The sequence below is a fragment of the Mauremys mutica genome, chromosome 4 (genome assembly GCF_020497125.1).
Source record: "Mauremys mutica isolate MM-2020 ecotype Southern chromosome 4, ASM2049712v1, whole genome shotgun sequence".
Taxonomy (NCBI): Eukaryota; Metazoa; Chordata; order Testudines; family Geoemydidae; genus Mauremys; species Mauremys mutica.
Window position 1 is genome coordinate 33,798,049 of NC_059075.1, and position 25,859 is coordinate 33,823,907.

Genomic DNA, 25,859 nt, shown 5'->3' on the forward strand with positions numbered 1-25,859 from the left:
AGTATACTCACTGTGGACCAACCAGATATTTTAAAATAGAAAGTCCCTCAATTACTCTGTAGAATCCCTAAGGAATTTATAAATAAGGCAGGCCCTTTTCCTAAGGAATAACCTTGTTAAACTATTTCACAAAGAGAAAGAAAGAGAAAGTGCTATTGACCAAAAAGTGTAGTCAAATGTTTGATTATACTCATGGTTCGTTCAAAAGTGTTCAAGACCAAGTAATCAAACTTGGCCAAATTTATTGTCTAAAGACAAAGTATTACAATACAAAAAGGAGACATACATACACTCCTTCTGGGAAGCAATTTTTATCTCGAAATGTTCACCTTACACAGGTGTGCTTCAAAGGTACTACCATCCACATTAATAGGTATGTGCTACTAGATTTAACATATGCACTGTTTTATATATATATGCACATCTCTCTCTCATGTATGTATATATATACACATATACATAAACATACACGAGAGAGAGATGTGCATGCATTTCCTAGTGCTAATAATTTTGATTTAGCTGTTAAACAAGTGTGTCAATCTCTTGGAACTGGAGATTAGCCATGCCTCAGTGTTCTGCTTCATAGTGCAATGAGAAAGTAATTAAGCAAATTAAAAATGTCAGTATCTTTATCAACAAACATAATGTACATGTGTAACTCATGATAATTTACATAGTGCTTTTCAGCCAGAGAACTTACATATTTTACATACAGAAATCACTGCAGCCACTTCAGGGCTCCATCCTCCAGTGCTGGAAAAGAGACACAAGCAACATGTAAATTCAAACTGTAAAGTGACTCAGACTTATATATGTAAACAGTGGGCTAAATTCAGCAACATGTGGATTGAGGAAAGTTATATGCACTGCATTTCTCCATTATTTCTCAATCACAGAGAAGTATAATCTGGATATTATTGTACCCAGTTCATACATGCTCTTCAATACTTCTTTAAAAAAATCACAGAATACATATAGATCAGAAATTTACTATACCTAACGATATACATTGCAGCATGTCTTGTAGCAGGTTGCCGAACTCTATGAAATGCATGTCACCTGCTGGTTTGTGGGAAGGGGCATACCACCTAGCTGTGACAAGCCATAGCCTAACAGCCAGTGTACAGTGTGCTTTTCACTTCACTGGCAGCCATGCCATATGTAACACAGTGCTGCGATCCCTTTGCACATTACAGTTCCCATTCCATTATGTTCTTGCCAACAAAGTGCTTTGAAACAGTTAATAAAATGGAGAACATAATCAACATTGTACTTGTCACAGACGTCAACATTACATTTTGTATTCAGTGTAATTTATTCATTGCTTTGTTTTCTCCAAGTCCACCAGGGAGTATGTAAAATCCACATGAGTTTTCAGTTAGAGCTCTGATTTATTGTACCTAAAAGTTGTACAGAAACCATGGTGGTTATGCATCTTCTATTTGTCTACACATCTTTTCAAGTATAAGAATGCAAGTTATTCCTCACTTATAATATAAGACCTTGCAAGGGGGCTGTGAACTTATAAGGGATACCATTCCTCTGGGATCAGAAGCCTACAGCTGGATGCTTAGCCACCCACTGCACCTGAGCAGAGAGCTGGAACTTAATTAGCTGATCCTTATAGAAGAGAGCAGCAGCAGATGGAGGGGTAAGACTGCAACACCTTCCAGAAAGCTGAGGGGCTGTGCTCCCAATAGACTGCTACTGGAGCCACTGCAAAAAGGAAGTGATCCAGAAACCAAATGGATAGAAGGGAAACTGTGTGAAATGCTTGATTACTGAGTCTCTGAGGTAAGAGCCAGGAATTTTGGGTTGCTGAAGGTATCAGTGTCAGGGAAAAACTTGGGGAAGAAACTACCCAGCATGCTTTGAGATAAGAATCTGTGAGGTCTGATTTGTTAAGAAGGGTTAAAATAACAGCTAACCCAGTTGGCAACTGCTTCCCTGGATTCTTTGGAGAGATTTAAGACAGAATTATCTAGGGAGTGAAGCAGCTCCCTAAGAGTGAAACCTGGCCCAGTAGGAGGGGGATGCAATGCAATAGCTCCCAATGCATCACAGGAGCATACTCACCCTTGGGGTGTCCCCTTACATCTGTATGTAATGTTGCCAGTATCCTCAGCTCCAGTGCCTACTGCACGGCATCTGCCTTTTGCTGGGTCTTCCATGGCTTGGCCCTCCAGCCAAATCAAAGTTCAAACACCTTCCAGGTTATCATGAACAAGTCTAAATGAATCTGAATAATTCTTCTGCCCTCTTGGGTTACCAAAGTCTTCTGTTTCTAGTTACAAATGCTATTTCAGGGCTCCCTCCAAGAGAAGTCTACTCTGTTCCCTCTGGGGTTCTCACCCCAGGAGAATCTTGCCTCCTCTGCAGTCTGCCCCTAGATCTTGCTCCCTTCCCAGGGCCCTCCAAAAGGATCAGTTCTGTCCCTATAGCCTTCCTCAGTCTGCCTTCCCAGAGGGAGGGAACTCCCAGGGTTTTCTTATAAGGCCTAGGTCTGCCTCTTCTGGCCACAGGCAACTAGTTAATTAGGATTCTTTTTCTCTGCCTTGCAGGTGACAGGGGTTAAACCACATCACAGACCTTTTGGGAATAGACTATTTTCCGGCTTGCTTTTACAGTCCTTGGCACACAGTGGGCTACATAAATCATGAATATTATTTTATTATTTCTTAAAAAGTAACTTGTAATTTACACTCATCAGATTGTCTCCAGATTTATCTATTTCAAACAGCAGAATCGGAATAATATAACATTTAATTTTGCTTCAAACATACATCTCCCAAAACCACATCACCATTTGGAGATCTGGCAATGGATGTGTAGAAGATGTGCAAATCCGGAGAGCCATGTGGATTTAGAATGCCAACCTTTCAAATACTGGAACCATGTATTGCTCTCAGTCTGCATATGGTCCATAGAGCATACATTTTTCTACAACAGAGAATGTAGTAAAGCTCTTCAGGGCAAGGATCTCATGTTTTATATGTTCTGTAAAATACCTACTATTACTTTTGAATGCTGTAAAAAGAATTATGATGATTAATGCAGAAGCTGCAGTCATCCCCTTAAATGTTCACTATGATGCTTATGCATCTCCCTGCTATTCAGGAAGAAAGTGCTAATGAAAAACATAGTATGGCTGGGTCAAGGGGAGTGGTGGTTATACAGACTACTCCCCACATTCTACATTGTAATTTCATTAAAAAATGAATCATTCAAAAATCTGCATAGTCTATAGGCCCTGTGGGAAAATGGAGAGGGTGATGGGGCTGGAGGGAGGAGTTTCTCTAAGTGGCATGCTCTGTCTCAACATCTGAGTGAAGCTTGCAGTAAAATGTGTGGCAAGGTAATGCTGCGTGAACCAACATTAACCTCTGCTGTAAACACTGCCCCTTACCAAATCAAAGAATGCAACTGGAGCCCAGAAGCTAATGGTGGCATGGTTTTGCTGCTATAGTTAGTGGGAGCATGGAAGGAGAGAAACATGCACTGAGTTCCTGCATGTAGTTGGCTGAGATCTGTGACTATGTGGGTTTGGTTACCTGGGCTTCCCTGACACTATGTTGCAGCTCTTGGCCCTGTCTCCTGCCAGTGCCACACCTCTGCTAGTCCTGTGGATCAGGAGGAAAACTCACAAACTCCATAATTCTTACAGAGCCCCAGAGTCTTCCTAATAGTTTGTTCCCAGCTGTGAATTTTTTTTGTGCAGGAGAAGACCATATAGGCCTATAACTTTCAGATATATGCTGTGCAGACCTTTTGGTGGAATTAGGGTCTAATAGTTCAATTCAACTATGTGATTGTCACTGGGTCATCTGAAAAGTGTGTAATTTTATGCATGGTAGGGGTTCTTTGCACCTTAACCACCAAACATGTGATGGGCATGTGTTACAAAATGTCTAGATTAGATTTACATGCTTGCTGTATTTGGGAGGAAAGGGGGACTTGTGCCAGAAAGGGCATTTCAACCCAAATTGCATAAACTGAGCATTGAGTGCTACCATCTAAAATCACAAACCTAGAGACATTTTCATAAGATACTACTGACACTGAAAGCTGTAACTTAGTCCCTGATCCCTTCTGTTTCATTACTAGAAAACTATGATGCCCTCACATCACCCAGATTGCAAGAGACTGGACATAAATTATTAATGTAAAGAAATGTCAGACTGGATTATGGCATCCAACTCTTGAGGATGCAGCATTAGCAAGATTCGATGGCTTTTATCTATATCCAGATCATGATGAAGCTCACATTCCCCCATAGTTTGACCATTTGGAACTTGGTTTTACTTTCACTAACACAGGTGTAATTCCAATGACTTCAGTGAAATTACTCCTGATCCTCAGCAGTGTGAGGTCAGAATCAAACCTATAATATTTATACATTAGAAGTATTTGTTATGAACCTGCCAAAAGTGTTTAAATGAGATTGTGATGCTGACAGACCAGCTCAGATCAGAGCAATAGGCCAGTTCACTTTTGTGTGAATAAAAAAAATGTTCTATACTAATTCACTCGAGTGTTAATTTAGTTCAAAGGAAATGTGAATGATATTGTCATCACTTCTCTACAACTTGTTGATTGCTATTGGATTACATTATGTATACCCTTTAATTAGATAACCCTAGACCAGTGTGTGTTATTGCTAAGATTTGAAGATGTTTGATGTGTAAACTGCATGAAAACTAATGAAATGTTACTTGTATTGTTGTCACTTATGTATACCTATACATAATGCAATTGCCTACCATTACATTATAATATCATGGAACTATATTACCTGTGAATGCAAAGGAAGTAGAATGCTAACTTCAAGGCAAGGATCATTGTGTTCAACAATGGAAATTCAAAGATTCAATCTGCATTCAATATGATTCAATCAAAGATTCAGTCTGCATCAAGCTTCTGATATGGTCTCCCACAGTATTCTTGCCAGCAAGTTAAAGAAGTATGGATTGGATGAATGGACTGTAAGGTGGATAGAAAGCTGGCTAAATCATCGGGCTCAATGGATAGTGATCAATGGCTCCATGTCTAGTTGGCAAACTTGCTCACACCGGTATTGCCCTGGCCTCTTCTTTTGTCATTCAGTGTTGAACGCATTCTAAGACAATATGCATTTCCTCACCTTTTGGGGGCGAAGCCAGACTTTAAGGCACCTGTTCCCCTACTTGGTGTAAACTTTGTGTTCGTTTCTGACTGGCACAAGCAAACAGGTTTTGGGCCCCGTCCCCTATGACACTTCTATGATGTCATAGTTGGTACTTTAGGCCTGCCTGCCATGTGCAGGCAGGGAGAGGAGAAAGAAAAACGAATCCTGTGTACACCCGTAACCGAGCCTGATCACCTCGAAGCCTCTCTCTCAGCTCACGTGTTTCAAACAGAGCTTCTACGTTTGCCGGTCATTATGCGTTGGTTTGTATTTGTAAGTATCAGTTATTACTAAATGCTGCATCTTTGTTTATAAATATTGTTAGTAGATATTTTACTCATTGTGTGTTTTAAGTTTCATTAACTCTATTAGCTAATCATACGCTCCTCCCTTACCCCTTGTAATTATCCCCAATAAAACTTTAAATTGATTAATTTTAGTGTGTGTGTGTGTGTGTCTGCAGTTTGCATCGTGACCTATACTCTCCTTGCATCCCTTACCAATATAGTTTGTTGCCACGTGCAGCCTGGTAAATAACAGGCCTGCATTTTCTTTCGCCCCTGCGAGTCCGTGGCAATCTACAGGCTCCATGTCTAGTTGGCAGCCGGTATCAAGTGGAGTGTCCCACAGGTTGGTCCTGGGCCCAGTTTTGTTTAATATCTTCATTAATAATCTGGAGGATGGCGTGGATTGCACCCTCAGCAAGTTTGCAGATGACACTAAACTGGGATGAGTGGTAGATATGCTGGAAGGTAAGGATAGGATACAGAGGGACCTAGACAAATTAAAGAATTGGGCTAAAAGAAATCTGATGAGGTTCAACAAGGACAAGTGCAGAGTCCTGCACTTAGGACGGAAGAATCCCATGCACTGCTACAGACTAGGGACTGAGTGGGTAGGCAGCAGTTCTGCAGAAAAGGACCTAGGGGTTACAGTGGAAGAGAAGCTGGCTATGAGTCAACAGTGTGCCCTTGTTGCCAAGAAAGGCTAACAGCGTTTTGGGCTATATAAGTAGGAGCATTGCCAGATCGAGGGACATGATCAATACCCTCTATTCGGCATTGATGAGGCCTCATCTGGAGTACTGTGTCCAGTTTTGGGCCCCACACTACAAGAAGTATGTGGAAAAATTGGAAAGAGTCCAGCGGAGGGCAACAAAAATTATTAGGGGGCTGGAGCACATGACTTATGAGGAGAGGCTGAGGGAACTGGGATTGTTTAGTCTGCAGAAGAGAAGAATGATGGGGGATTTGATAGCTGCTTTCAACTACCTGAAAGAGGGTTCCAAAGAGGATGGATCTAGATTGTTCTCAGTGGTAGCAGATGACAGAACAAGGAGTAATGATCTCAAGTTGCAGTGGGGGAGGTTTAGGTTGGATATTAGGAAAAACTTTTTGACTAGGAGGGTGGTGAAGCACTGGAATGGGTTACCTAGGGAGGTGGTGGAAACTCCTTCCTTATAGGTTTTTAAGGTCAGGCTTGACAAAGCCCTGGCTGAGATGATGTCGTTGTGGATTGGTCCTGCTTTGAACAGGGGGTTGGACTAGATGACCTCCTGAGGTCCCTTCCAATCCTGATATTCTATGATTCTATGATTCATTCCTCACTCACAGCCAACAAAGGAAGGCCCATGTAGGTACAGAATCTGTCAGCTTTCTCTCTGTGTAAAGGAGCTATCAATATGGATTCAAAAAAAGATCCAGCATTTCTGTACTATTTGGACCCTCACAGTGAAGTGGGTATCTCTGTCTTGCATCTGGCCCAAAGTTATTCTGGGTAACCCTGAGAGACTTGTGGAAAACTAGCAGATTACTACATCTCTGCTATTATTTTGGACTTACAAACGTAGAATCACTTGTTAATGCATTTTACCTGCTTTAGCCTCTCAATAACTTTTATCTTCTTTTTATGAGCTAAGAAATCTTTAGTTAGTTCACTAGAGAAATTGGCTGCCAGCATTGTCTTTGGTGTGAGATTGACCTTATCCATTGACCTGGGGTAAGTGACTGATCTTTTGGGGTTGGGAGTAATCTAATGTGATGTGATATTTGATATAGAGACTAGTATCACAAAGTATCACAAAGTCCAGTTTGTCTGGGAGGCAAGGTAGGCTGGAGAGCCTAAAGGGACTGTTTGTGGCGCCATGGTAAGACTAACATCATGTTCCAGGAGTGCACATTTGTTACTGGCTTGGTGAAATCTCATGATAGAATATACCACCAGTTTGGGGTGTCTGCCCTGTTTTCTGACAGTCTTACCTGATATTGGCATTCACAGTTGTGAGCTACTTCAGATGGCATGACAGAGATATTAAATGTTGTTAACCTGCACTGATATTGCCCATCTCAACCATGTTGATGAACATGATCTGAAGTCTAGCCCAGGATCAGTGCATTGTTCTAAATACCCATAAACACTATGCAATATTTTGTATTAGGAGAACAGAAATATACTTGGGGCCACATTCTCTAGCCTCCTATGCTCCCTTTTCCCTGGTCATCTGGGGAAGGTGGAGCTATATGCCACTCCTTACAGAGGCTATGCCTAAAGGTACAATCTATGTATTTCTCTAGAACAGTAACTTTACAGAGTCCAACCTTGGAAGGACATTCTCACTTTGTTGATCTTGAATATTTTTGACATATGTCTAGCATTTATTTTGTAGACATGATGATAGATCTGGCAGATATCTTTCTTTTATGATCCACATGGTATCAAGGCTTATTTTTAATTATATGGGTGGTCCTGAGAATTGAAAAACAAAGACAAAGAAAGCAGTACTGTAAGAGACTGTGGTGTGATTGCTCCTAATCCAGGCTAGAAATTGCTTCCTTCTGCTAAATAGAGTGATATTCACTCAGAATACAGGATGCATGGTTATTTTGTGAAAGATTCAATGAAGAATGCAATAGGCAAAAGATTAAAAATTAATCTTACATCTGTTTGTTGCACAATGAAAATACATGCAAACCTCTGAGCATTATACTGGGAAATGAAGAATTGTTTCTTTAAACAGTAATTTAGAGAGGAAGAAAGTTTACACGTTTGCTATTGCTGAGCAATTGTTTCATAGGGAAAAATAATGGAAGCAGCTCTGACTTTTTAGTTCCTCCCATCAACATCCTCATTTCAGAAGTGCAAGAATACTTGCTGAGAACTATGAACCCCCCACTGAGGTCAATAGTTCTGTGCATAAAGAGATGGCAGGATTAGTCTTTAGAAATACACCAAAAACATCTGTGGCATCCAAAGTTTCTTTGTTTTTAACTGATGATCAATGTGTGGAATTTCACAGATGTTTTCTGGAAATCTGAATTATCTTCCATAACTGATTATCTGCACATGCTTGGATCCTTATCACTAACTGGAGTGGCCTATATTGCTAATATGGTTACTTCAGTGTGCATCATATTGGTGCTTTGGTTCCCCATACCTGAGTGTCTTGTGACAGAGTAGATTAGCTAAATTAGAGAATATCACCCACAGCAAATTTCTTTTGTTCGCTAATTGACAATTCACCTACAACAGAAAACACTATAGCTATACAATAAAATGGTGGTATTCTTAGGTTATAAGAAACTTTATTTTTAATGTCTACCTTTGTTTTACTATAAACTGAGTGTGTTTATTAAAGAGAGACTTTTTCACTTTCCCCAAGAAATAGGGAAAAAAATAAATCAAACAAACAACATGCAGAGATATACTGAGACCTTTTAAATGCAATCTGTCAATTTTTAATCTTTGCTTCTCTCATTAAGAAGCACCAGACTAGAGGAATTTTTTTTCCTCCAAGATCTGGATACGCTAAAGGCTTACACACTTCATAGTTTGTGTGGGCTGGGCTCACAGCACACACCAGGGGCTCCTTGTGCTCTCCATTCCTACACAGACTTCCTCTGTGCCACCTTGCCATCCACATCTCTTTCAGGGATTCCTTGCAACCCCCTTCCTTCCCCTCATGCCAAGGGTTCTGTTTATCCTGTGGTAATAATTGGAGCCTAGAAGGCCTATCTCACTTGTGAGCTGTTGTATTGATATCAAGGGACAAAAGAGTTAAAGGTGTTTAAACTTTCACAGTCCAATATTAAATCAGATACAAAGGTTCAGTGTTTTTTACAGAGACCCTGGTTCCTTGGCAAACAGCCAGAAGCTTTCATTCTTAAGTTGGAAGTTTATTGATCAAATACAAGAAATCAAAACAAGCACTTACGCTGAAACTGAAATTGAGTAATTATGCAAAGCAAACTTAATTAAAACCTATTAAAGTCTCTCGCCTTTAGGAGGCAAAATATCAGTCTTTTATTTTCATGAACAACCTTTCTTTGATGAGAAGGAAAAGGTTAACTTTACTCTCAGTTCTGATATGTGAGATGTATTCACTTCTGTTTTTAACAGGCACAAGGTGGAGGAGAGACAGGACAGAACAGGTTGGGAGAAATATGGCTTTGGTGGTGACCTTGGAACACTGGACGGCAGGTCAGTCACAGCCTGTTGCTTGGACCCAGGCTCATGTTCCAATCAGAGATATTGTTTGGTTGGGTCCTTTCTCCTCAGACAGAGTAGAGCTGAATGGGCTGTTTCATCTTGCCGTGGTAATGTGAAAAGCTGAGGGAGTGAGAGATAGGATAGGAGTTAAAAATAGTGTGGCAGAAAGTTACACAAAAAGGAAGGGACACAGACCCAGATCTTATTGCAGTACTGCCAATTAGGTATCCCCACAGATGGGCTGAGGCCTGGATGTCATGATGATATGATGACTTTCAGACTCACAGGTGAAAACAAAGTTCCTTGACCAAGAACAAGGCCTGCTGGCCTTCCTCTTGGGAAGAAAATTCTTCAGATACACAAATGAAGACACTTGGCTGGCACCATCACTTCAGTGGAGACTCCAGCTGTGGACATGTGTGATCCTGCTTTGTTTCTGCTTTCCATCTGATCTGCTCCTAAGTACAACTGTACTACAACACGGTACCAGGATAGGTATGTTCTCAACACAGTCCTTGAGTTACATCAGCAAAACCCTTTTGTCTAGATTAATGCATTCTTCACATGTAACAGTCTGAGTTGGACTTTTGTTATCTTTTTTTCCATCAAAATTTGGTACAGGTGAATAAATCATTTTACAAACTTCCATACACTTTCCCACAGTTAGGCTCACAGCTGAATTAGGCCTTCTAGGCCCCAATTATCACAATGTTCCCTCCTTCTTCTCCATGCCAGGGACACTATGTGTCCCTCATTACCTCCTCTGCTATATGCCAGGTGTTTTGTCCCCGATGCCTCCCTCCTCCCATACCACAATTGTCCATTTCCCCCCCTTGCCTATGCCAGGGGTTCTCTGTGTCCTCCATTCCTCCTTTCCCCTTACTATGGTCTTCCATTCTTGCCCCCATTTTCCCTTGCTTCCCCTGCTAGGGATTACCCTTGTGACTAATCCCATTTTAGCCTACCCATGTCTAGAGGGTCACACACTTCACTGTGTCTCTAGGTTGAGCTCACTGCATACACAGCGGTTCCTTGCATCCCTCCATTTCCACCCCACATCCCTCCCATTCCCTTCCATCCCCCTTTATTTCAGGTATATGTGTAAATACACAAATAGTTAAGTTTGTAGAACTTGTAATTTGTTAAATGATTTCTATCTCTCTGGGAGATAAATCATCCTTGGTGTCAACACTTTAAACTCCATTGGGATGATGGGCAGAGTTGAGATGAGATGTTATGGAAGAAGAGTTGTCACCAGCTGTCACCAGCTGGTTCTTTAATCTATAGACAATTAGAATCCTCGTTAAAAGCTGTGTCTGCTAACCAGATGCAAGGAGCTCTGTGTGTACCTGATTTTTTCTGACATTCACATAAATCAGTAGTGTTCTGCCCATTGACGCATAGAATATTCCCCCAAATTTTGGAATTAATCAGATACAGCATTAAAGAGTTATTGTGTTACATCCAAACAGATAGACAAAAAGAGAGAAATGACCCCAAGTTTGAGTGTAGGGCTTTGCTTAAGGATTGGCCAGTCATGAGGCATGAATGTGCTTTTAACTGTCCAGGGTCCTGAAATACACCTAACATCTTTTCTTTATTTGACACATACTCTTCCATGACCCTGGCTTTTCCTTTCACATCACAGAAACATTCCTTAGGCATCACTAGAATTTGAACCCCAAAATTCCAGAATTTTAGCCATCTACGAAACTATGGCACTACATATTGAGCTGGTAAGAAATCTTTTGGAGGAAAATGACAAAAGGAAACAGAATAATGCTGTAAAGTCATCTTGTTTTTATTAATCTAGTTTGCTATTTTCTTTAACATACTTGACTTTGATCCAATGAGAACTCTTCAGTGATAGTTTTTACATGCTAAGAGCCAGATTCTTATCAATGGTGTAATTCCATTGAAATCAAGTTACACTAAGGTAAAACAGGTGTAAGTGGGATCAGAATCAGGCCCAATATCTAAGCTGCACAGTTTGTTGCAAGGAGATTCTTGTACAGTACAGAAACTTTCCTGAAAGAGCTTAATTGTTTACAGCAATCTAATTAGTTGAATTAATAATAATAATACTATTGTGTAACCAGTGCCAGATATTTGCAGAGTGCATTACAGATTAAAAGACATAAAATGAGATTCTCACTCCTGTCTGAGCCTCCTGTCTGCCATGTAAAGGGGCTGGGGTGGTGTAATGGGGCTCTTAAAGCCCTGGATCTGGCCAAGGGAGACCCTCTCTAGCACTGAAGCTGAGGGTGAAGAAGACAACTACAGGCTGACTGTCAGGGACACCCTTATAAGTCCTGCCATAGGATGTGTGTGTCTGGGGTGAGGCATGTTAGAGGTCAGAGGGGGACGGAGTTGTAGTGCATAGTGTTGTGGAGATTATGTGTAGTACTGCTGCCCCTAGGCAGCTGGGGAAGGCTGCCATAGGCAGTGCTCTAGAGTTTGTCATGCCATGAGCTTCTCCAGCCCCTAGAGCAGCCTACAGATGCAAAGATGTTATGGTGGCTTAAAGCCACTTTAGCTCCCACTTCCCCTGGCCTGAGTCCTGTGCTGCACCTCTTAGAGATACAGAACAGAATCTCAGCCAGGGTCTCTACTCTAAGCAATTTACATTGAGGGGCTCCATCCTGTAAACACATGCTACAGAGGGATAGTATTTTTTGCCATGAGTAGCATCATTAATTTCAGTGGAACTACTCACAGCAATAAGCATTAACTTCTGAATGTAATGCTTGCTGGATCGATCCCTAAATGAATTAATTATGCAACATAACACATGGCTGCTAAGAAGACGGGTACTGCAGGGAGATGAATAAGAATAAAGATGTGAGGTTACTCTTTATTGCACTGTATATAGTGGGTTTCATTCTCAGTTACTCTGATGTCCCTGTACACCATTGTGGCAGCATGAAAGAGCCTTTGAGTGGGTATAAATGGACTTCTTAGAATACCCTGTACAGAGAGGGCTACTCAGCCAATTTAGAACTGGTGTAAGGGCTTTACACCAGACCTGCTCCAAATCCTCAGCATGGGGTGGGGGGTGGATCAGTGACATATCACAAGTGTGACCAGAGTGCACTTCACTGTGCTTATTCTCTGGCCAGAGTGTAAATTAAGGGTCCTGCAGCAGCTCTAATTTACACAAGGGCCCTGCATGGTCCCAAAATATGGGGAGAGCAAAAGTGGTTTAAAGCTGCCCTTCCCCCCAACTGTATCCCTGTAACTGAGAATCTGGTCTCTGATGTTAGCTCCCTTACTCATTTTGTTTTGGTTAAGTTGGGGTGTGTGAGAGAGAGATATTTGAGGTGGAATTTGAAGAATGGGCAATGTGAGGTCATGCCAGTTATGTGGGGAGTACAGAGTAAACTTTTTTTAAAATAGTTTTTTTCCTCTGTAGCAATGTCATGTGTCTCCTTTCCTCTTTTTCCATTTCAGGTTTTTATTTTTTAGTCATTTCATTTTGGATTTTCACAACATGAAACAGCTCATTGGGATATCAGCAGAAGGTCTAGATGGATTACAGCTTTTCCATGACCAGAGAGAGCAGCTACAGCAAACGTGACACATGGAACACTCTTCTCAATCAGAGATGCCAGATTTCAGAAGGCAATTTTATATTTAGTGTTCATATTTGAAAAAATGGGCAGATAATCTAATAGCAGTAGTATGATGTCTCAAAGACTGGTATGTATTTTAAATCTAATCATGTTTGGTTTTCTCAATGCATCAAAGAAATGGCAGCATTTTATATATAAATCACTTGTTATTTCTAGCATCAATAAACCTTTATTTTTCTTCCCAAATTCACCCTTTAGGATCTAACTATGAATAAGCAATATTTATTCACCTGCACCACAGCAAATTTCCATATGTTACATCACAACAGTGTCTAAATCACTCGTGCCATATTGTTAAGGAATAGTAAAATGACACTTAGCATTTTTTCCTCCTGTTAATACATTTTAAAAACAAACCTTGTTGCCCTTTGTCTTGGGATGGTAATGCCAACCCTGTAAGGCATTGAGTGTCAACTCCCACTGACTCTAATGGAAGTTAAGAGCACTCAGCACCTCTTCCTATTAGGTCTTAAATGAAAATACAATTTTAAACCCAACCAACTTGTTAAGTTACTGCTCTGGGGCCCAATCCTACATACTCTTATGCAAGTAGTAAGATGGATCCTGCACTACTTGGAATTTTTAAAAGACAATGTAGGCAGTAAGCAGTACTAAGACTGCTGCATTTATAAGAGGTGCAACAGCTTGAGGCACTATGCTTCAAGACACAAGTTTGCTCATTCCTTAGAAATCCATATCACTAAAAGGGTGAAAAATCTCATATTTGCATATGATGACTGTTAAGTTCCTATGCAACAGCTGCATAGACTGTGATAGGTGATTTCATTGTGCTAAATTCATCCGTGGTGTAACCCCCTTAATTTTAGTGAAGTTACATCCAGGTATCAATTTGGTCCCCTAAGTAGAAATCACAGTTCTGAGGCATTGAAATAATTGAGCAAGATTTGTCTGCTCATAACATGGTAACTAATTGCAAAGAAGTTATATGACATCATGTGGTTCAGTATCTGATTGTATTTTTAAATTAACCTTATTGATTTGCCACAAGTCTCTTAAACCATATGGCTGATAGCAAGACAAATGTTTATACAGAGTTTGCAGATGCTGTTTGGGAAGTGCATTTACAACAGTGAGAGTCAGGAGACAGGAATGTGGTATTATAAAATTAGAATTTGTAAGATACTGTAAGTCAGAAATATATAGGCACTTCCCTGAGGTCAGTTTTACTAAAACATGAATATGAATATATGAAAATCCCTCTTCATAAGATAACACTGACAATCAGGGTCCAGATGTCTCAGGAGTTTGGTAATGGAGTACATGAAATGTTCACCTCTAGGCTACAGATTTAAATCCAGAGCCGGCTGGCAGCAATTGAAAGTGGTTGGTTTTCCAGTAGCCTCTGTAAAATGAGTTTGGTGATCTCGGTCCAGTTGTCAGAGACAGATGTCCACAGCACAGAATCCACCACAGCAACTGCTGGCAGTCATAACAGAAAGGTGAAATAGTAAAGGGGCTATGGAGACTGAGATAGCTAAAGGTGGTACTTCTAGTTCACAGGTGTGGGGGTGAAGCTTTCTGGGTTGCTATTCATACTGAAACTTCTGTGGGGGAAAAAAAGGCTTTAATCTCCAGGGGTGTCAAGATGGCATCTTTCATGAGCGCTCGGGAGTAAAAGGTAACAGCAGAAAAGTTCATTTAAAAACTTTTGCATGGCATCATTAGTCCTTTAGTGATGTGTGGACACTGGGTTTGGAATTCTTCTCAACAGCTTGCCTAAGCAAGGACATACCTGAATCATCAAAGGTTTCTTATTCATGGTCAAAGTCATTGTAACATGTTTGTACAGCACAGATGTAAACCCTAATCTGAGTTTTGTTTCCATTCAGTTTGCTGAAGTACTGTCAACAGGAATCCCAAAGCCTCTTCAGAATGCAGTGGGATTCACTTTCCCAGGAAATATTCCCTGCTTCTGGTGTCATCACTGCACTCATGTTAAATTCAAGTCTGACTGAACAGACTCATTATCATTCCCTCCATGTCTTCCCTCACAGCAACCTCCTCTCCTCCTATTCAACACACCACAAACTGCAGGGGATTTGAGATCAGGGAAAAGGAAGGAAGTCAATGGCCTAACTCTTTGAAAACTTGCGGCGCTACTTTAAACTAGTTTCTTAAAACTAAGTCTCATTTTAGGGGCTTTCCCCACAGACAAACAAAAGAAACTTAAAGAGGTGCCACACTATTGGTTTTTCTTTCTTCTTGTTCAGTGTTGGACAAAGATTGGGGCATTTAAGAATGCTTCTGAAATTGATTTTAAAAAACAAAATTCAGGTTCTGTTACTAGCCAGAACTGCAGTTTGCAGGAGGAGAAAGTTTGGCCGCCCCACTCTTCATTAAACTTTGGTTTACTACAACAGGGATTTCATGTTATCACTTACCCAGGTCTAACCCCAGGCACAGTAACCAGGGCAGCTTCAGCAGGGCAGCCACAGAGGGGAATCATTCAACAACAGAGATGGGGCCAAATGAACAATTTCCAGCTTGGCTCAGGTTTGAATTGGGAACCTCTCTCCTGACAATGGAGGGCATAGGTGCAGGAACTAGGCGTGCAGGAACTAGGGGTGCTGCCACACCCTCTGGCTTGAAGAGCTTTCCACCATCAGGGTTTACAGTTTGGTTCAATAGCTCTCAGTACCCCCACTATACGGATTGTTCCTGTACCCCTGATGGAGGGAGTGGGGGTTCTGATCCAGCCCCTGGCAGAGCCAGGCCCCTCATGATTGAAATCCACCATGCAGATCTAGATTGCTGAGACACCCACGCCCTGGAAGTTTGAAGGCTTCAGGAAGCCAGCTGGTCCCCTTCCCTATTCACCCCCATTTCTTTTCAGAGCATGATTGTTCCGTGCCAACAAAGGGTTGGTCTCCACTGTCAAAGAAAGGGGACAACGCAGGGTTAACCTCGTGCATGGAGGGACTCCGATCGTTTTCAACCCCTCTGTGGGAGAGTCTAACACAAATATTGTGATTTTAGCTCAAGATCCAGCCTCTCCTTCCTGGAGTTGAGTGGGGCCCACCGATCTTTGGCTGGATGTCAAAGGATTGTCTCCTGGAGCAGGGAGAGAGGAGGAAGGATGCAGAATTAGCACGCGAACAGCAGGCGTCTAGTAACTGCGACAGAAAATACAGCCCAAGAGTCCCCGTCTCCCCACCCCGGGGCCCCTCGGGGCGCTGAAGGGCAAAGGAACACACAGCTCCCATCGAGTTCTGCTCACCTCCTCCTCCCACGGGGCTACTCAAGAGCCAGCTGAACCTCACCGCCTGGCTCTGGCTTGGATTTGTCCGGGGCCAGCGCTTTGTAGGTATCTTAAAGGGGGCGCACAGGGGAAGGGTCCTGGATGGAATGTGCTCTGTCTTGTTGCCCCTACTGTGAGGCTCCCACCTAGCACACTGGGCTGGAGGATGCACGATAAAGCCCACCCGTTTGCTGCAAGGACTCCCAACGCTGCTCTCGCGCCTGCCATGTGCTGCTGCTGCTAGTAGCTAGTCAAGCGTGTCTCCGGCTGCAAACTCCACCAAACAACACACCGCAGCCTCCTCCAGGGAAAGAATCCAGTAAGTATTCACCGAGAGCCCTGCCCGCTCCACCCCGGAGCACCCTGCGATCAGAGCTCCTGGGCTCGCCTCACAAAGGGAGTCGATTTCCCTTTGCCTTGCTGGCTCCCGTTCGCACTCACCGAGCCGCTGCCCCGGCCGGGCAGAGAAGGAGCTCCCCGGAATTCCCACCAAAGCCATAGCGCGCTCCCCTCCTCTTCCTGGCTGCCTCGCCTTGGCCGCAGGACGAGCCGCTGCTGCATTCAGATGGGCTGGGCTGGGCTCCCCCACCCTCCCACGAGCCGCGCTGCTGCAGCTTCCAACATCAGCCGATGACTTCTGTTTGCTACTGGTGCCCGGCGAGGGGCTGGGCTGGTTCTTGGCGGTGCTGAGGCTGGAGGGAGTGGGAGTGGGGGCGGGGGTCTGTGTGTGTGTGTGCGCGCTTCCTTCTCACCAGACGCAGTAGCTAGGAGGGAACAAGGCTGGCTGGTTTCCCTTGCCACCCCCAGGTCTGCGTCTCGCTAGCCTGTGATACACTCACGTGTGCACCAGTCAAATGTGTAATGCTGCAGTGGGCAGCCCACCGCCACTACCGGAACAGCTGCAAACGGACTGGGCGAGCCAGCTGCTGAAGGACCCCGCGCGGGAGCGAACACCACCTCGGCTCTGACGCCCCATCTCAGTGCAGCACCTGTATTTCCTCTTTCACTCAGAGCCCCCTCACTTTATTCCCCCCTTCCCCAGTCTGGGTGTTCCCCTCCCCCACTTTACTCTCCAACCCGAAAACCTCCATTCCCTCTTTCCATCTTCCCTCTTGTATGTGTATGTTTCTTTGCTTGGCAACCACCGGTTTCCCTCAGTCAAACGGCGCAGACCGCCCATCATTTGAAATTAATTTCTTTGACTGCAGCACCGAGGCAGGAAGGTTGGGAAATTTATTTAATTCCTTTCCCTCCCTGTGCAAAAGGAAGCGATGAAATTTCCAATCGAGACTCCAAGGAAACAGGTGAACTGGGATCCTCAAGGTTGGTGTTCCTGACTTTGTAATTCTTGCTGGTATTATTATTCCTCCTGCGTGTGGCTGGGAGGAAAGTGTTTGGCTCGGAATTGGAGTAGATGCTTCTTTACAGCCTGCTCCCCATGTGCACTGCTCAGTCTGTCTCATTTAGTCTCACCGGTGTCTTGAAGCTCGGAAATGTTACTAGGGTCTGGGGGAAGGAGAAGCGAGACAAGCCTTTTTTCCCCGATGTGACCTATTCCCCCTCTCTCCCTCCCCCCAGTATTTTAGTATTTCCATTGCAAACTTGTCTGGGATGGCTGGGTTCACCGCATTGGTGCATTGTTTGTTTTGTTTTATGCGTGGCTCCTTTGTTGTTTCTGGTGATCGTTGTCTCTAGTACATGGGTGGTGTATGGGGTGGACACAGAGGTGACGTCTGGCTCTGGTGTCCTCGGTGGAGAATGTCTCTTGGCAGGCAGCTGGGGTAAAAGGCTACTGCAGTATGCCCTATAGAGTGGGCAGCAGGAAAGGCATGTTAAATAATGGAGTCCAGAGGGACTTTTCTACGCCTGACTCCATCCTATTAACAATCGATCAGCAGAAGCTGGTAGATTGATTAACTCTACACTTAGTTTTTCAGCGTGTTGGTGTGGTGTGGGGAGGGGAATATGTCTAGGCCAGTGCGGTGGTTTGCTGTAAAACGATCCAAGTTGTGTGTGGGGGTTTCTTTTTAAATACTTTCAGCGCCCGAGGCGCTTAGTATACGATCTATTGGCTAAGTGACTGAAAGGGTCCTGATTATTAGCATACTGACGTGCAATCTCTCTATAAACGATCACTAGAGGATCTGAACAAGTTGAAGCCCTAAGTCCAGGTTTGCGGTCAGTAGCTGTTTAATAGCGCTCAGAGGAACTATGAAAGGATGGCATTGACTTGGATTATTGGTCTTTCTTCTGCGGGTCTGGTTTTGATTCTCTGCCACCCCACCCTGCTTAGCTGCAAAATGGGACACTGAAAACATTTCTCCTAGTTCAGACCAACCAAAATGAGATCAATATCCTCAGGCTGAAAAGTGATGTAGTGTCTGAATAATAGAACATTAAGCTTTAGTTTAAGCACTGTTACCTGCTTAATATGGTGAAAGCTGAAATAGACACATAAAAACCCACCCTGTGGTTCACAACAGGAATGTGAGCATCAGTATCTCTTAAAATATTTTATCTCAATAAGTCCGTGTTTATATGGCATCAGGTGTTCTGAAAGGCAGAATTTGGCAGCGTAAACACTTGTAGAATGAGTGTAACAGCATCTTTTGGTTGTTGTTTATTTGCTGCTGTCTCTCTTTTTTTAATTTGATCTCACTGGAAATTGCACCAAAAATCTGAAAAAAAATCAACAAAAAATCATACATGGAATTGTGGAATGGTGCTAGTATGATGGCACCCTGTACACAGCTCCATTATCTGGCAGTCAGCTCTGGGGGCGTGGGTCCCTCCAACAAGTGGTTGGTCACAACTCACCACGTGCATCCAAACCCTCAGTTTGCCAAATCGGGTGAAAACCAGCCAGCACAGATGATGTGTTTCTTCCCTCCTGAGTTGAATCCCTAGTAAGGACTGCAGGACTGGGCCTATTATTTCCCCCAACTGTACAGACATCAGTCAGGCTTCAAGGATGCTGATGTATAACAAGGAAGTAAGCAAAAAAAGGCATGTTAATTTACAGCTTTATGACAAACACAGGAAATAGATAAATGTTAGCCCTGTGAAGGATAATATTAGTAGGGGAAAACATCTTGGATCCAATCCTGTAACCTTTACATGAATACTCCCATAACATGCACTCTGTTGAATAGTCCCTTTGAAGAACTAATCATGTGAATAAGGGATGCAGGTCTGAGTCGACAGGGTTCAATTTTGAAAAGAAGATAAAATAAAAACTGCCCATACAAAAGCTCTAGGTACCCTAAACTATGATATGCTAAACTATGAGACTAAACTATCTGTTTGATCTTGTATTTAGCTATGACACTCTGGGTACCTTTCCCAGACCTGAAGAAGAGCTTTGTGTAAACTCATAAGCTTGTCTCTCTCACCAACAGAAGTTGGCCCAATAAAAGATATCACCACACCCACCCAGTCACAGATAGATGCTATCCATTTGGTGATCTGCATGCATATATATGCAAAAGAAAGGCAAGTCTTTGAATACCATAATGTTTGTGGAGTTAAAGATAGCACTTTTTAGGATATGTCTACACAGCATCTGGGGGTGTGCTTCCCAGCTTGGGTAGACAAACATGTGCCGCTTTGCTTGAGTGAGGGCACTAAAAATAGCAGTGTGGCCGTGGCAGCATGGGCAGTAATTCTGGCTAGCTATGGGACCTGCCTGACCTGCCGGGTACATACTCAGGTGGCTAGCTTGAGATGCAGCCACAATGCTATTTTTAGCACATCTGTCTACTTACACTGGGAAGCACATTCCCAGCTGAGGTGTAAACATACTTTAAAGATCCACATGTGAAAATCTGTCAGTAAGAAGGCTGTGAAAGGGATTAAGAGATCTTAACTATTAAAACAGGTGACTGGTGTTCCATCAGTAAATAGCTTCATATATCTAGCTGCATTTAAATGCATGTCAGTTCAATATGCCTTGTTCTGGTTGTCAGACACATAACCCACTGGGACCACAGTTTTGTCTAGCATGAATTTAACCAGAATATTGTACTCACTTGGGGTTAGATCCACAAAGCAATTTAGGTGTCACAACACCTAACTTTTACGTGCCTGCTGCCCAATTAAATCCTCAGCCTTGAGCTGGGTGCCTAGGCTCCTATATGATGCATGAAGAGGGTTAGATGCTCAAAATGGGATTTCCTGAAGCCAGGAGCCTAAGTTAGCCAATAGGAGATGGCGAGGAGAGTAGTTTAGGCACCAATCTCCACTCAGCATTCACAGCTTTGAACCATGTCCTGGAGTTAAGTGCCAAAGCCAGGTCTGTCCTTTCTCATTAGAAATCAGAAAGAGTGAGCTCCCATTACAGCCAACAGCCCAGTGGCCAGGGAGCTCACCTGGAATATGAGAGCGCTGCTTTCAAATCCCTGCTCAGCTTCATTTAGAGCAGGGGCTTGAACTTGGGTCTCCCACATGCCAGGTGAGTGCCCAATCTCTTGCTAGCTCAATGAATATTTAATTAGTTATATGAAGTGGAACCATTTCAATAGGAGAGACTGAGAGACCCACCCCAGAATACTCAATAGCATAGCGGGGGCTTGGGCAATCACATTAGAGATGGGGACACCGGGTTCAAGACCCTGCTCCAATCAGGCAGAGGGGGGAACTTGAAACAGATCTCCCACATCCCAGGTGAGTACTATGACCTCTAGGGTGTTATTCCTGATTTGTGTGCCCACTGACCTCTTTTGTGTAAGGCCTGATCCAGTAGGCATGCTTAGAGAACACCTACCAGATTGGGCCCCACAGATGAGATCAGCGGCGAGGGATCGGGAGGGAATGCCTAGACTGAGATTCCCACCAGGGTTTAGTTGTGAGACCAGGCGCCAAGCAGCTTGGCAGCATCAGGATTTAAGCAGCTTCACACATGCCTACCTACAGAAACTGAGGCATTTAGGGAATTTAGGTACCCACAGCATTAGGTGGCAGCTAAGCAGGGATTCTGAGGATCTCAGTGGTGCCTAAATGTTTTAGAGGCCAAAAGTGGCAGTTAGGTACATAAGTACCTTTATAGCTCTACAATATCTGAAGTACACCCATTTATGTTTCTTTGCTAGCAAGTGAGCAATTGGAAGATGTAACATGCTGTAATGCGGGTGACGAGCATTATATTTACAAACATACAGTTATTCTCAAGATAATTTTGTAACAAATGATCCCAGAAGATGTTTTCCAGAAATGACATATATCTTCCAAAGGCCAAAGATCTTGTAATGGAGGATTGCATGAATCAGGGGACTGGTGGGGATGCTGGTTTGAATCCAGGTCAAGATATTAATCACTTAAATGAATTAGTGTTCAGATACCACAGCACTGGTTGCACTGCAAATATTTAGATAGGTAAATAAATTACCATCTAATGGCTCTTTTTTGGGCTTATATGAAATTGGTGTTCTCAGTCCACACAACAAACACCCCCGGCCCCAAACCAATGTACCATGAAAAGACTTTCTGAAAGGGTATACAGAGTAAACAGGTGGAAATTGACAGAAGAGAAAGCAGGAGTTTAGCAGACAGCAAATGGGAGGCTGTTCAGTTTCTCAGCTATAACTCCAAGGAAGGAATGGATCATGGAAACTGAATCATACATTTGCTCCTCCAGGTGATACCTCCAGGGGAGGGTTGCTACATAATGGTAGTACGGTGCGAGATATTTGTGCTGTCACTGCCCAGGCTGCACCTTCATGCCTCTGTCTGGTTTTTAACATTTTGGCCCCAGTAATCACTTAAGTTCTGGGAATGGCCCTTTTGTTGCTTTGAGGATTTAAATAGGCTGGCACTTTTAGAGATCCTTAAAATTCACATTAATGAACATATCAGACACCTTCATGAACACTATTTGCTGGGGAAGAGTCAACATGGTTTTTGTAAAGGGAAATATTAGAATCCTTTGAGGAGGTCAACAAACATGGACAAGGGTGATCCAGTGAATATAGTGTACTTGGACTTTCAGAAAGCCTTTGACAGGTCCTTCGCCAAAGGCTCTTAAGCAAAGCAAGCAGTCATGGAATAAGAGGGAAGGTCTTCTCATAGATCAGTAACTGGTTAAAAGATAGGAAGAAAAGGGTAGGAAGAAATGGTTAGATTTTACAATGGGGAGAAGTAAATAGCGGAGTCCTCCAGGAGTCTGTACTGGGACCAGCGTTGTTCAACATATTCATAAATCATCTGGAAAATGGAGTAAACACTGAGGTGGCAGATGATACAAAACTACTCAAGAGAGTTAAGTCCCAGGCAGACTGCGAAGAGCTACAAAAGGATCTCTCAGAACTGTGACTGGGCAACAAAATGGCCAATGAAATTCAATGTTGATAAATGCAAAGTAATGCACACTGGAAAACATAATCTCAATTATATTTACAAAATGATGGGGTTTAAATTAGCTGTTACCACTCAAGAAAGATCTTGAAGTCATTGTGGATAGTTCACTGAAAACATCCACTCAACATGCAGCAGCAGTCAAAAAAGCTAACACAATGTTAGGAACCATTAGAAAATGGATAGATAATACAACACTAAATATAATAATACCACTATAAAAATCCATGGTACGCCCACATTATGAACACTGCATGTAGTTCTTGTCATCCATCTCAAAAAGGATAGATTAGAACTGGAAAAAGTACAAAGTAGGGGAACTAAAATGAGTAGGGCTATGGAACAGCTTCCATATGAGGTGAGAGGAAAAAGACTGGGACTTTTCAGCTTGGAAAAAAGGATGACTAACAGGGGATATGATAGAGGTCTATAAGATCATGAATGGTGTGGCAAAAGCAAATAAGGAAGTATGATTTACTCCTTCATATAACATGAGAACCAGCGGTCATGCAATTAAATTAATAGGCTGCAGGTTTAAAACAGACAAAAGGAAGTACTTCTTCACACAGTGCACAGTCAACCTGTGGAACTAGTTGACAGGGGATGTTGTGGAGGCCAGAAGTATGACAGGGTTCAAAAAAGAACTAGATAAATTCATGGAGGATAGATCTCTCAATGGTGATTAACAAAGATGGTCAGGGATGCAACCCCATGCCCTGGGTTTCCTTAAATCTTGGACTACCACATGCTGGGATTGGACAACAGGGGATGGATCACTTGATAATTGCTCTGTTCTGTTAATTTCCTCTGAAGCATCTGGCCACTGTCAGAAGACAGGATACTGGGCTAGATGGACCATTGGTCTGACCCAGTATGGCCGTTCTTGCTATAAAATAAGGAAACATAAATGATGTGAAGAATGAATAAAAAAAGGTAGGTACTTCAGGATCGGGCCCTTAACGTCAGTGAGAATTTGGCCCACTGACTTCAGCAGGAACTTGGCTCTTCTGACTATTTGGCTTCACTTTTTTTTTTAAAAAATCATTTATCGTGGCTTTGTAAAACATCTGTTACGTATTACTGATAGTTGCTTGTTTGTTTACTACATGCTGCTCTCATTTTGGGCAATCAAGGGCCTGATCCAATGCTCACTGAAGTCAGTGGCAAGTCAGGTGATTGGTCTCACACCACACACATGTAAATGTCTTAGACCATCAAGTTGCACATCTAGCTAGCTTTTGCAGATACTTATCCTTATAATTGTGATTCTCATCCTCCCTCTCCCATTCCTCCTGTTTGTTACATGTACTTGTTGTACCTTGTTTAAGTTAAATTGTAAACTCCCATTTAAACAAGGGACTGTATTTTCCATAAACATTTTTAAAAAGGGCAACACAACAGGTTTCTGATCCCATTGAGTGCTACCTCAACAAAATTATTATTATTAATAATTAACAGACACTGCAAGGCAATGTCTGTTTAAAACAAGTTTCCATTGGAATAACTGAAAAAAAACATTTCCATAGGAACATTAGTATTGATTTAGGTCTGGTAAAAGATAGTTTTGTTAACCAAATCTAAAACTGGAACCAAATTTGACTTGACAGTGCCCCTTTCAGGTATTGATTTTAATGCTCCAAAGTAATTTTCCTCTAAGCACAGAGGATCCCTCGTTTTCCTCACTTTCTAAGGGGGGAATGTCCTTCAGGCTGAAGAGGGCTGGATGTGACTCCTTTCAAAACCCACCAAACACATCCCTGAATTGCTGATGCCCTGCAGAATGATGCAAGGTGCTCTGTCCACAAAGGAAACACATGCTTCCCCTGGAGGGATGCTCCTTGTAGTCAGAAGGCCAAGCTCAATCTTGACCTTGGAGCTGGTGGCACATTGTGCAGTCATTAGACTGCCCAGCTTCCTTTGCACAGAGAAATATAGTGAAACTATAATATACATTCAAATGACAGGGATCGTAAAAGCCCTTTGAAACTCAGGTTATATGTGCAGTTCCAATGCAACTTTTTGGCACGCTGGATCCACTGAAGCTATAATGTAACTCCTTGGGTTCTCTCACAAAGGCAATTTCTGTGTAAGAGTAGTTCATGTATTTGGGAGACTACAACTCAGTAATAAATCAAGAAGCTGAGAGAGCTCTATAGAGATTAGAGCAGTGACTGGGAGCAAGGATTCCTTGATTCTCCCAGTAACTTACTGTGGGACTTCCCAGTAAGTCACATAGGCCCACATCCACAGAGATTTTCAGGCATCTAAACCCCAGCTGTGGGCACGTAAGTCCCAGTTTTGGCTCCACTGTGTCAATAAAACTCCTGCTGGACCTTGTAGGCACCTAAACTCACTTGGCACCTAAGTTTTCAAGGTAAAGGTTCCCTGGGTGCCTAAGTTCCTGCCTCTGGGCATGCACACTGCTGCCTCACTTTAGGCGGCCAGACACTTATCTCCTACCTAAGTCTCAGAGCGATTCATAAACCGGGTGAAGATAGGCATTCCTCCACCTAAACAGTGTGCGGGGTCTAGTTGGGTAGGTGTGTTCACGGGCTGCCTGCTGGATCAGGTCTCATTCAAAATCTGGCTGGAGGAGGAAGTGGTGCCCATTTTATAACTTTTAGCCCAGTGGTGAGAACACTCCCCTGGGATGTGGGAGACCCACATACAATTGCCTCCCTGCCAGATGGGGATGTGGGTTCCCTGTTCAAATCCTTTGAGGTATGTTCTCTAACCACTGAGCTATGGGATATTCTGATGTGGGGATCTCTGTCTCTCCTGTTGGAGCTGTTCCACTTTGTATTAAATAATGAAAGTGATTGGAGCTGAGGGACTGGACCATTGGGCAAGAGAGAAAATGACTGAAGTCCAGGGTTGGGGCACTCCCCAAGGAGGGAGGTGGGAGCCCCTGGGTCCAGTCTCCATATTACAATTTCTCTATCATTATTGAACCTGGGTCTACCACATCCCA

At 42.9% G+C, this 25,859-nt stretch overlaps 1 protein-coding gene and 1 long non-coding RNA gene across 2 annotated transcripts in view; both read left to right on the forward strand.

Moving 5' to 3' along the window:
* The first annotated feature begins 1,656 nt into the window (after positions 1-1,656).
* LOC123370490 lies at positions 1,657-13,548 on the forward strand. The gene is made up of 3 exons (XR_006579425.1): positions 1,657-1,794; positions 9,560-9,640; positions 13,100-13,548. It is a non-coding gene; the product is annotated as an uncharacterized LOC123370490 (long non-coding RNA).
* A 3,768-nt stretch (positions 13,549-17,316) lies between these two features.
* Positions 17,317-25,859, forward strand: part of KCNK10 (potassium two pore domain channel subfamily K member 10) — a 101,859-nt gene continuing 93,316 nt past the window's right edge. The window contains exon 1 of the mRNA XM_045017109.1: positions 17,317-17,863. Coding sequence (XP_044873044.1) covers positions 17,812-17,863 — 52 coding nt within the window. The 5' untranslated portion in view covers positions 17,317-17,811. The remainder of the gene's footprint in view (positions 17,864-25,859) is intronic.